Below are 13,493 nucleotides of genomic sequence, written 5' to 3'. Positions count from 1 at the left end.
AAATATTTTTTGTATTTAAGGACGTCCTCAAGGTACAACAACAAACTACCCAAAACCAGGGGCTGGCAACATCTTTGATACCAAGATATTGTAAGATAAAGAAGAAAAAAAACAACAACTACTAAAAAAAACGAAATGGAAAACAAGAAAAAGCAAAAGATCAAAGTGCATCAACACTGCAGTGCTGTCCTGAGGACAAGTGGGACTCAATGACCCAATGGACACTGAAAAGTGAACAACATTTTAAGAGTGCTGATATTTAGTATAACAGCATTGGGATGTTTCACTGTTTGTATCACTCTGCTTGTCTGTGTTTGTGGCATTCCAGACAGGCTGTTGGTCAGTGTGTTTTCCATCAATATGCAATGATTAATCCTGCTTTTGGCTTCTTTTGGAACTATTCTTGTTAGCAGAGCACAAATTTAAAAATAACAGGCCAATTTTTAACTCAATATTAACTTTTTTTTTAACAGTATTTTTGTACAAAAGCAATTCACACAAGCAACAGTGCTGTTGTACTAAATATCAGTATGACTGTGATTTGGCCTTTAGCACTTGCTATCCTATAAACTTATTCACAACAAATACTGGAGGAGCAAATACTTACCTTATATCCATTGTCCTCTTTTCTGTTATGAGAAGCAGTGATCATGACTCCAGCTGCAGCTCCATATTTCATCACAGCGTACGGCTGGAGGATCACAAGGTTCAAGATAACATCTACCACTATTCACTTTATTTATTATAGCTCATCATCATCATTTCATGTAACATTCCCAAGCCAGACAAAATAACGTTAGGGTGTTTTAGTTCTTCTACTGTAATTTAAATGCACATGGAATGCAATAACTACGGAAAGTGTACATAAATTGATTTAATTTAAATACACTGCTCCCTGGAATATTGATTCTGATTGGTCTGTCAAAGTATACATATAATGAACACTAACTGTTTAATTGATCATTGTCCCAGGAAACCAATTTCTTACATACTAGTGCTTCTAGTCTCTTTTGTCACTCTACAGTTGCTCTCTTTAAATATCAGTTAAAGTCAGAAAAAGATCATTTGCATCATATTGCCACTTAAAGCGGCTAGCTACCGACTGTAGTAAAAATTACTTTGGAACTTAAGTATTAAGTTTACATAAAACTTTTTCAAAACAATTAAGATAGATGAACATACATAGAACTTTTGCTTAAATAGGGTAGATGGATCGGTATGCCTAAACTATTTTTTGTGGAAGTATTAAGATCTAGAAGTGAAAAAATAAAACAACTGAAATTAATATGTTCATGTATTTACTCATTTATTTGGTAAACAACCCCATAATAAGCAAGATAATGTGAAGTTAACCAGTCATTATTGCAAAACAAACCCCTTCAGGAATTATTTAAGACCCCTTTGCTTACTTTTAATGTCCTGATCATCCTGTCTAGGTTTATTTTGCAATAATGACTGGCAAACAGTAAATTATCCCAGACATAATGTTTATAGACAACTATAAATAACACTGTCTTACCACAAATGGGGTAGGCACATATGTAGAGAATAGATAGACAGGAATATCTTTACAAAGAAAAACAGCTGCAGTCAACCTTGCAAGTCTGCAGATAAAGAACAAAGACCAAATTAAATACTGCTCACACTGCTGCAATATTTCACATATAAAAAAAAATACTATTGGTACAGATCTTTTATATAATATTTTAACTCAATTTTGTAAGATCAAAAGATCAAAACAAAGTCAGCACACTGTTGCTTCCAAAAAAACCTTTTACTCTCAAACGTGACATTGAGCATTAAGTTTTGAGCTCGACTTTCTGATGACAGTCTGCTGAACTGTGTTTGGGAGCAACAGTGTACTGACTTTGCGGTGTTTTCATGAGATACACTTTTCTAGTCACAAACCTGTATTCATTTTTGGGTTTTGCATGCTTCTTGTGATTTTTTTTTAACTTTTACTTGACTTTCACTACTGTCAACATGGTCATTTTACAGCAGCAAAGACATGCCAAAATCCTGTAAATATTATGCATGCCAAATCAATAAAATGTAAAAAATGGCTGAAATTTTTAATTTTGTTCATACCTTTTTTGAAGATAAACCTAAATGATAATGAAACCCCAAATATTCAATGCCATGGATTAATATTTGAGTAATGGTGTTTTGTTTTTTTTGACGTGACAAAAGGACAAATTTCACCTGTGATTTGGGCAAAACTTCAGGTAAAAATAATAACCATAGAAACCAGAATTTAAAAGGAAAAAGTTATCTTCAATGCTTCTGGTGTAACAGGCACTCCAACTTTTTTCATTTTGGGACTCATCCCATCGACATTTAAAGCACCAAGTGCTGAAGTCATTTGATTTAAGTAATAGACCTAGCTATCTCTGTTTAAAAAAATAATGATGATATCACATTTCTAAGGTTATTTTTTATATTCCGTAGTTTTGCTCCTAATCATAGGTGAAAATTGTCATTTTTGATTCCCCCAACAAAACAATGAATTACTCAGTATTGATCCATGGTTTTTAATATTTATGTTTACATCATCATCATTTATGCATTTCTTTCACCAATACAAAAACAACATTGAGACCTCTGGTAGAGTTTACACAGAATGACGCTGTTGTTCTACTGACTCTAGAAATGTTCTCTCGATGCATAAATTGAGAATGGGCTCAGCATGTGCACTATTGTTCCATACAGGAAGCCAGAAATGTTTTCTCTACATTTCCCTCTTATCCCAGAACAGACATACAGCTTTTGTGGATTCATTTTGCAGTGAATGTTACTGGCAAAAATAGACTTCTAGTACTGTAGTCTACCCATCCAGCATTACTGTCTAAGACCCTGATTTACTAAGATCCCAAATAACAAGTACTAATTTGCTTGTGCAATCTTTAAAATTGTGTGCGCGCGTCATGGGCGTATTGCGTGTGATTTACTAAGAAAACTGTGCAAATAGCAACTTTTGCAAATATGTTGGACACACCCATCCAAAAAGAGGCTTTTGCATGTGGTAATTGCACCAAATGCACTTACTTACCGTATGGCTTTTACTAAATAATGAAATGTTATGTTTTTAATATAATATTGCATTTATTAATATAAATATATTTACTTATAAGATTATATGAGATTATCATAAAATCCCTGCTATTTAGCAAGTGTAAGAGTATTTGATGAGAATACTGTGTATGAAATGTTTCAGACCGACTGCGGAGCGGAGGATGAAATCGCTTCAATTCATAATTCACAAAGAAGAAAATACATATTATGTACATAAGCCATCGCACTACTTACAGTGCATTCAGAAAGGATTCGGACCCCTTCATTTTCACATTTTATTATGTTGCAGCCTTATGCTAAATGCTTTGATTTGAAAAAATTAAATAAAAAATCATTTAATCAACACTCCATACCCCATAATGACAAAGCAAAAACCAGATTTTTGATAACTTTGCAAATTTATTAAAAATAAAAAACTGAAATATCACACTGACCCAAGTATTCAGACACTTTGCTATGACATTTGAAATTTACCTCAGGTGCATCCCATTTCTCTGAATCATCTTTGAGATGTTTCTACACTTTGATTGGAGTCCACCTGTGGCAAAGTCAATTGATTGGACATTGACAATTTGGAAAGGCACACTCCTGTCTATATAAGGCTGAAAATGCATATCAGAGTAAAAACCAAACCATAAGGTGAAAGGAACTGCCTGCAGAGCTCAGAGACTGGATTGTGTCGAGGCGCAGATCTGGGGAAGGTAACCAAAAAATGCTGGCTGCATTGAAGGTTCCCAAGAGCACAGTGGCTTCCATAAATCTTAAATGGAAGTTTGAAACAACCAGGACTCTACCTAGAGCTGGCCGCCCGGCAAAACTGAGCAATCAGGGAGAAGGGCCTTGGTAAGACAGGTGACAAGGAATCCGATGGTCACTCTGGTTGAGCTCCAGAGATCATGTGTGGAGATGGGAGAAACTTGCAGAAGGACAACATCACTGCAACACTCCACCGATCTGGGCTTTATGGCAGAGTGGCCAGACGGAAGCCTCTCCTCAGTGCGAGACACATGAAAGCCCGTTTGGAAAAAAAAACACCTTAAGGACTCTCAGACTGTGAGAAACAAGATTCTCTGGTCTGATGAAACGAAGACTGAACTGTTAGGCCTCAATTCTAAGCGTCATGTCTGGAGGAATCCAGGCACTGCTCATCACCTGCGCAATATCATCCCAACAGTGAAACATGGTGGTGGTAGAATCAAGCTCTGGGGGGGGGGGGTTGTTCAGCAGCAGGGACTGGTCAGGGTTGAAGGAAAGCTGAACACAACAAAATACAGAGATATCCTTTTTAAAAACCTGGTCCAGAGCGCTCAGGACCTCAGACTGGGCCGAAGGTTCATCTTCCAACAGGACAATGCCCCTAAGCACACAGCCAAGACAATGCAAGAGTGGCTTAGGGACAACCCTGTGAATGTCCTTGAGTGGCCCAGCCAGAGCCCAGACTTGAACCCAACCGTGATGGAGCACAGCCGGCGCTGAATCAGCAGGAGAGCGAGATAAAGGGGCAGCCGGAGACGCCGGTTCGAGAGAGAGAGAGAGAGAGAGAGAGAGAGAGATGCACGTGGCTGCGCTGCACGTTTATGTTTGTTTTAAGTTTACCATTAAAGTTTATGTTTACTGTTCAGCCAGTTCCCTCCTCCTCCTTGACCGTCCTTATATGGTTACAGTGGTGCCAAAACCCAGGAGGGAGGAGGGATGCGCTGTTGCAGAGTCCCCGCCATTGCCATCCACCAGGGGAGCAACCGTGGCCTTCTGCCGAGAAGCGGAGGAGCAATTCCATTTGCCAGGGGCCGGAGGACTTGCTGCCGTCCGCCAGAGGGTGGAGGAGCGGTTGAGGACTGGGCGACAGCGTGTCCGGGAGCCGGCGAGCAAATTTTCTCTCTCTCCATTCTCTCATCTCTCTGTCTCTGTGTGTCACTGCTCACCCTTTAGACTCACTTCCGGGCCTAGCTCCTCCCTCTCCGGAACTACCGTCGCCAAGGATACGGGGACCGTCTCTCTCCATGGTTTTAATAGGTTGAGGTGGTAAATTTGACATGCCCCACCCCTATCCGTATGCACTACCTCATTATCAACTTCCCCAACTCGCCGTGTGTCCTCAAAGGGCCCTTGCCACTTTGCGAGTAATTTAGAGCTCGATGTGGGCAGTAATACAAGTACTTTATCTCCCGGTGCAAATTCCCATAGCCGAGCTCCCCTGTTATACAGCCGGGACTGACGTTCTTGCCCCTGTAGCAAAGTCTCCAGTGATAGACACCCCAGTGTGTGGAGTTTTGCTCGCAGGTCAAGAACATACTGAATTTCATTTTTGCTTTGTGAAGGTCCCTCCTCCCAATTTTCCTTCATGACATCTAACATGCCACGGGGCTTACGCCCATATAACAATTCAAACGGGGAAAACCCCGTGAAGGCTTGCGGGACCTCTCGTACTTCAAATAACAGGGGTTCGAGCCACCTATCCCAATTCCGAGCATCTTCGTGCACGAACTTACGAATCACGTTAAGGTCTTATAAAATTGCTCGACCAAGCTTTCCGTTTGTGGATGGTACACACTTGTCCGAATCAATTTAATACCTAATAATTCGTACAGCTCGCGTAGTGTACGTGACATGAAAGTAGTGCCCTGATCGGTGAGGATTTCTTTCGGAATCCCCACTCGGGAGATTATTCTGAAGAGTGCCTCCGCAACACTACATGCTGAGATGTTGCAAAGAGGCACTGCTTCCGGGTATCACGTTGCATAGTCCACCAGAACCAACACAAAGCGATGCCCGCGTGCTGACTGTTCTAACGGCCCGACGAGGTCCCTCGCCAACTCTGTCAAAGGGAACCTTGATCAATGGAAGAGGGCGCAATGGCACTTTTGGAATGGCCAGCGGATTCACCAGCTGACATATGCGGCATGTCGCACACCACCGGCTAACATCCACGTGAATGCCCGGCCAATAGAAACAGCCCATGAAACAGTTTAGAGTTTTTTCCCCTGTCCCAAATGACCTGCCATTGGACTATGATGAGCCGCCTGGAACAACATTTCCCGATGGATCCTTGGTACTAACAACTGTGTTGTATCTTTTTATCTGAGCGTCCTGTGTCACTCGATACAACTGATTGTTTATAATTGAGAAATACGGATGTGAGTGCAATGTGCGGCTGAAGGCGTTGACCATCAATTACTTTCACTTGGTCAAATGTGTGCTTAAGAGACTTCTCGGGACCCGGATCACTGCCACCACCTCCATCACCGGGCACTGTTCGCGGATGTGTCGCAGCTCCCCAAAACTCCAATGGACCGGCCCAAACATCACGCCCACACCAGTGACGGCAGCTTCCCCCACCTGAGAGGAAGAATGGGTAGAGCCGGGAGAGAGAGAGACAGGAGTGTTAGCACACACCCAAGGCCGGCGCACCAGTCTTGGGGGATTGTTCCACCATAGGTCGGAAAGGAGGAGGGGAGGGGCGACAGGGAGAGAAAGAGGGGCTCGCCGGCCCCCGGGTACGCCGTTAAATGGTCCTTCCTCCTTATCCCGTGTTTCGGCACCAGTGTAACAAAGGTTCAGGTTGGGCAGATAGAGGAGGAAGCGGGAACCGGTTTCTACAGAGTCCATTTTATTCACAAATAAACAGCAATCGCTGTACAGCTTCACTCAAAACATAAGATGGCTTTTCAGCATCATTCATATAAACAGTCCGCTTTTCAGCTTCACACAACACAAGACTCTCTCTCAAGGGTCAGACAGGAAGACTCTGGTCTGTCTGTCTCTCTCTCTGTGAGCTGGTTGTCTTTTTATCTCCCCCGACTCTCACTGTGAACACAGAGATGGTAGTCAGTCACAATTTATCTCAAGTGGATGTCCTTACCACCCTCTCTCTCTCTCCCCAGACGGGCGCTCGACCATGCCCTCACCGCCACAATAACAAAATGTGAAAGAAATTAAGGGGTCTGAATACTTTCTGAATGCACTGCATGTATACTGTGGCATATTTCTTGACTATGGTCAGAGAACCAGCACTCACTGCTTGTTTCACCGCAACATGATCACATGGAAAGTCAGCATATTGGTTCCTACAGCTCCAGTACACTAGGATTGGCCACATTATGCTGACTCACTGACAAGCAGCATCAGCCTTTTCTGCATCAGTTCCAGCGCGTTTACTTTCCCCTGTAGCACGACCGTAAGACTGCTGCATCAGCAACGTAGAGGACCCAGGTTTGAAACCAGGAAGTAATCGCGTTCGCATGATCAGTGACAAGCACGATTCGGAGGTTGCATTTTCCCCTTTAACATTACATTATTACTACACTGATGGTGATGTTTATGTTTGGGTTGGGGGGTACAGTTTAAAAAAAAATGTGAGAACAAGAGAAGAGAACCGTCATTTAAAACATTTTGCAATATTTCACCAGTGAAAAACAATGTTTAAAACATTGAAATAGGGGCCTGGGTAGCTCAGTAAGCAAAGACACTGACTACCACCCCTGGAATCGTAAGTTCGAACCCAGGCATGCTGAGTAACTCCAGCTAGGCTTCCTAAGCAACCAGTTGGCCCAGTTGCTAGGGTGGGTAGAGTCACGTGGGTTACCTTCCTTGTGGCCACTATAAGATGGTTCTCGCTCTCGGTGGGGCACGTGGGGAGTTGTGCATGGGTGCCACAGTGAATAGCATGAGCCTCCACACATGCTAGTTCTCCGCGGTAACGTGCTCAGCAACCCATGTGATAAGATGCACGGGCTGACTGTCTCGGAAGCGGAGGCAACTGTAGGTTATCATTTATGATGTCGGGTTCTAAAATAACTGAGAAAAAAAAAAGTTTCTTCATGAGAAATAATTTAATATCACATTAATGTGTGTCATCAATGGGTGTTCTATGTATTTTCCGTTCTTAAAGTTCCTGTTTTGCCACAATGACAGCATGATACACAGCGCGAATCAGATGAATACATGCTAGGGTTGCTCCAAAACCAGCCCTGGTATCTCGGTATCGATACTAAATCGATATTATAATCAACAAATAAAAAGCCTCAGATGTTTTATGAAATGACCAGAAAATGACGATTAAAAGAACTGCAAAAAGTCTTACAGATACAAATTATGTGTTTTTCATTTTAATTTTTCTGGATTCCATGTTAAATGTTTTAATTAAATGTTATGATCAAATGGTGTTCAATCAAATTGATACATACAGCTTTAATCAAATAAAAATATTTAAAAAATAATAATAATTATTATATATATATATATATATATATATATATATATATATATATATATATATATATATATATATATATATATATATATATATATTAAAAAAAATGCAATTTTATTTTTGGTAAAACAAACTGCTGCACAACAGAGCTTCACGATATTAATGAAAACATTAATGGAAAAATAAATTACCTGTGGCACAAGGCTGGTATGGCTGAATCACAACATGCTGATAAAACACTTGCATTTGTGATATTGTTTACAGATAATAATAATAATAATAATAATAAAACCACCATTTAATATTATCTAATTGTTATTATGAGTATTATTACTACTATTTGAATATAAAAATTTTATACAGTAGTTATATTTCTCTGTCTTCAATTTCACGCATCCAGTTGAACAGAGCTTTCATTTAAGTGGGACTTTTATTTTGACAGACCTTTGAGTTCTTCCTATTTTTGACGGGTTAGTTATATTAAGCTTTCCATTAATGTTGGGATAATCCCCTCAACTCTCGAGCTGAAATCGAGCTGCACCGGAGGAGTTCATTTACGTGTTAACAGCCATTTATACTAGTACCCGACCGATATATCGGTACTGGCGTATATGTTTACCGATATGCACAGATATGAAAACTTTTTTTGCATTTTTTTGCAACATATAATGCAGAAAACAATGCTTTAGAATTTGTCATAACGCAGTTTGTCCAGCAGAGCACGCTCCGACTCCATTGTTTACAGAGCTAACTCTGAACTGACGGTGGTTCTGCTGACAGTGCGTTAAGCGGTGCGGAGTTAAGCGGTTTCTGCTCGGTAAGTTGCTAACTAGTTTGTGAAATACATACTAGTTTTTCACCTTTTTTCCTTTTCAATATAACTAATATAACATTAACCCTGTCCATGACAACCATGTCATTCATGTTTATCACATCTGTTTGTTATGTTAGCCAGCTATATTTTGTCAGTACAGTAAGTAATGTAACAGATTGAAAGGTAAACATCAAAGCATCTTTTTGCAGCCCAGCAGACAATGGTGCGGTGGTGGATTGTGTCTGTTGAGTGTTGATTTCACGCTACGTTGTTACCTAGTCTGTGAGATGCAATGCTGGTCTGTCTTTTACTCTCTGTGACAACGAGCTTATAGCTAACTAGCTAACCACGTAGCTACTTTCATTGCTTGTCAGCTGAGTGGAAGCTAATGTGTAAACATGTATTCACCAAACTGTTTTGTTTAGGATTCACAGTTTGGTACCCCCTTCAACCGAACAATTCCAATCATTGCATTTATAAAATTTTATATTTAAAAGTCTGGTTTTCCTCCGTTGAAAGTTTCCCCTGAATCTGTATAGCAGAATACGGTGCAACACCGCTGCCAATGTTTTTCTCTTGTCTCGGCAGGTGTAAATGCTTCTTGTTTTACAACCTGCCCCTAACTGACTGGTAGTATTAATATAGTTAGCATTTGACTGATACTAAACATGCAGTACTGATGTTTATTTAGCTATTTATTGTATTTTTATTTATTCTTTATTTTAATGGTCAGCATTTGACTGATACTAAACATACAGTACTGATGTTTATTTAGCTATTTTATTTGGATTTATTCTTTATTTAAATGGTCAGCAACTGACTGATACTGAACATACAGTACTGATGTTTTTTAAGCTATTATTGTATTTTTTTTTATTCTTTATTTTCTCAGTGTTCACTTCTAGAATTTGTTGACAATGTATAATAATAATGTCAAATATTCTTTGATAAAAATATTTAAGAAAGCAGCCTTCTGAGTACCTTTGCATAGTCATATCGGTGCAAAATCAGTGAACAATCCACATAGAAAAGGTCTGTTTTCATTCCAGCTCAAAAATGAACTATCGGCCACCATATTGGTAATCGGTGAATTTTTCCCCTCTAAAATCGGTATCGGTCTCAAAAATCCCATATCGGTCGGGCTCTAGTTTTTACTCTAAACACACTGCATGACAATTAAGCACCAGTAATGTGTGTTGCATTTGTGTGAGAGTGTGCGCATGCGTGCGTGCGTGCTGCAGATGACAGAGCAGAGCAGCACCATTCTGTAGCGTGTAGGGCATGTGACTGTATAATATATAATTAAATGACATCCTTCTGCTGTTTAATGATCACACTTGGCCATATCCAGAGGTTTTATATTTTCTTTTCAAATTGTCATTGATTTCATTTCAAAACTGTCACATCTCATAATTTTGCTAATTACAACATACTGTAATATGGTACTGAAATTAGCAACAAGATATCGTACCGTTTAAATTTTTTGGTATCGCGAAACTTCGTTAGTATCGGTAAACCGCGCAACCCAAAAATTACAATTCTCTCATCATTTACTCACCCTCAGGTCATCCCAGATGTTTATGACTTTCTTCTGCTGAACACAAACAAAGATTTTTTGAAGAATATCTCAGCTCTGTAGGTCCGTACAATTCAAGTGAATGGGTACAAATATTTTGACACTCAAAAAGCACATAAAGGCAGCATAAAAGTAATCCTTATGACTGCAGTGGCTAAATCCATATCTTCAGAAGCGATATAAGTGTGGGTGAGAAACAGATCAATATTTAAATCCTTTTTTACTATCAATCTCCACTGTCACTTTCACATTCTTCTTTCGTTTTTGGCGATTCGCATTCTTCGTACATATTGCCACCTACTGGTCTGGGAGGAGAATTTATAGTGAAAACAGATTTAAATATTTAGGTTTCTCACGAACACCTATAATATCGCTTCTGAAGATATAGATTTAACCACTGAAGACTTATGGATTACTTTCATGCTGCCTTTATATGATTTTTGGAGCTTCAAAATTTTGGTACCCATTCACTTGAATAGTATGGACCTAAAGAGCAGAATTATTCTTCTAAAATTCTCTGTGTTCAGGAGAAGAAAAAAAGGGATCTGGGATGGCATGAGAATGAGTAAATGATGAGAGAATTCAAATTTTTGGGTGAACTATCCCTTTAATTTGCTCTCTGAAATTTCTTTCTGGCTTGATAAATAACTTTGCGAGTGCAACTGAATTAATTTGCATCGAAACTGCCCTTTTATTTTGCACATTCAGAGGCTCTAAATTGCATATTAATTTTGGGGAAACACGCAAAAAAAAACAAAAAAAAACGGCAAGACATGCTATTTTACATATCTGAAAGATGCAATCCTCAGAAGACTTTGATATTAGATAAGGGTCCATCCTTTCTGGGTCCATGCTCTTAAGTTTGCATGTGTTTTTACACACGCAAAACCTTTAGTAAAACAGGGACTAAAAGTTTAATTGCAACTAACTGAATTGAAAATCTGAAAATATAGCAGGGTGATTCAAAAATCAACAGATAAATTATTTTAAATCTCAAGTTTAAGAATCCTAACATTAACAATTAACCATTAATATCTGTATGAAACATACACATATACATATACATTTCTGTCTTTCAGATGCTGGACACTTCGAGAGTGCATTTTTGCATGTTGCAGACAAAGTTCTCACAGCGTAGAGGACAATCTTACCGTTCACTGGTGCAGCCACTGCTTGCTTGGGCACGAATATCATATCCAACTACCAGACCTCTTGTGTTTAAGTCAGGGAAATATTTGGCTAAGTATTTGTACATCCCCTACAAGGACAATGAGGGACAGGCAGTGTTATTGACATAAAAGTACTGGACACACTTAAAAAGAGAATACATCTCTTTTGATAGTTTTGATAGATTTGGCCTAATACTTGTCAAATTCTATTAAGTCTAAAGTCACAAAGGATCAAGACATGAATTGTAATGCAAGACAATAAATTAGTGTCTTTTGGCGAGTAGATGTTTGATGGAATGGGGTTTTCCATTCATTAATACGTTTTTATTGGTAATAGTCTGAAGGTGGCACTGCATGGTTTGTTCCATTAATTTACTACATTGACAAGTGCTGGACAGATGATCATAAATGTGTTGTTAATTACCAAGACTACTGTAAGAACTGTAAGATATCATCTGTGTATGGGAGCACATACTGTATTTCATCAATATACCTAATAGATATGATGGTAAATCTAAGAGAATTGTCAGATCAACCTCAAGTGTGGATTGCCGCAGGGCTCAGTATTAGACCCTCTGCTTTTCTCTTTGTACTGTATATGCTTCCCCTGGGAGACATTATCAGGAAGCAATTAGTTTTTACTGTTATGCCAATGATACTCAGCTTTATATTATTTCCTGGAGACCTGGCGAAATTTCCCAATTCTCCAAGTTAGCAGAGTGTATTAATGATATCAAAGATAGGATGGCTAGAAATTTCCTTCTACTCAACTGACAAAACAGAGGTATTAATTACTGGACCACAAACCTTTGAAAATAAGATAGAATAAAATGTATCTCTCGATGGATGTACTGTTGCATTGTCTCCTACAGTTAAGCACTTGGGTGTTATGTGTGATAGCAATCTGTCATTTTTCTACAAATATTTACAATGTTTGTAGAACAGCATTCTTCCACCTCAGAAATATTGCTAAGTTCAGACACATGCTCCTTGTTTCTGATGCCGAAAAGCTAATTCATACGTTCATGACCTCGACTAGATTATTGTAATGTACTACTGGGTGGATGTCCTGCAAGCTCAATAAATAAGCTTCAGTTGATTCAAAATGCAGCAGCTAGAGTACTTACTAGAACCAGAAAATATGATTTTATAAACCCAATTTTATCAGCACTACATTGGCTGCCTGATAGGTTTAGTATCAATTTTAAAATTCTTCTAATTACTCATGGAGCTTTGCATGGTTTAGCCCCTCAGTACGTTCTATCATGCCTGTGCCAGCCAGACAGCGAGGGGTGGTTCGATGATCACGGTCTGCTTCACCTCAGTCAGTCTTAGGATGGACTTCATGAAAATGAACCGCCGCAAGCTTCCAGCAGGACTGCGAGGCACATCTCACTGACCGCTGTCTGCATCATCTTGGTCTTAGGATGGACTACACAGCAAATAAACTGCTATCAACCCCAATCCAAACAGCTAATAACACTTCCCTGACCACTGCTTGCATCATTTCTCTTAAATGGAATACAGACAATAAATTACCGCTAACTAAAGCCTTTATCAGCAAAATAACAAAGGACACTGCACCTATGTGCACTTCCGCAGTCAATTCAAGATGGACTTAAGACACTTAATCATTAATCTTGCAGTTCAATC

At 39.4% G+C, this 13,493-nt stretch overlaps 1 protein-coding gene across 1 annotated transcript in view; it reads right to left on the bottom strand.

The window, feature by feature from the left end:
- The window catches only part of LOC127421993 (glucose 1,6-bisphosphate synthase-like), a 56,144-nt gene that overhangs the window by 21,178 nt on the left and 21,473 nt on the right, over positions 1-13,493 (bottom strand). Inside the window, exons 3-5 of the mRNA XM_051665287.1 lie at positions 11,823-11,929; positions 1,520-1,604; positions 608-691 (exon numbers count right to left, since the gene is read on the bottom strand). Coding sequence (XP_051521247.1) covers positions 608-691; positions 1,520-1,604; positions 11,823-11,929 — 276 coding nt within the window. The remainder of the gene's footprint in view (positions 1-607; positions 692-1,519; positions 1,605-11,822; positions 11,930-13,493) is intronic.

This window comes from Myxocyprinus asiaticus, chromosome 31 (genome assembly GCF_019703515.2).
Source record: "Myxocyprinus asiaticus isolate MX2 ecotype Aquarium Trade chromosome 31, UBuf_Myxa_2, whole genome shotgun sequence".
NCBI classification, from domain to species: Eukaryota; Metazoa; Chordata; class Actinopteri; order Cypriniformes; family Catostomidae; genus Myxocyprinus; species Myxocyprinus asiaticus.
Note: the sequence above shows the minus strand (reverse complement) of the source record. Positions and strands in the feature narration are given on the sequence as shown.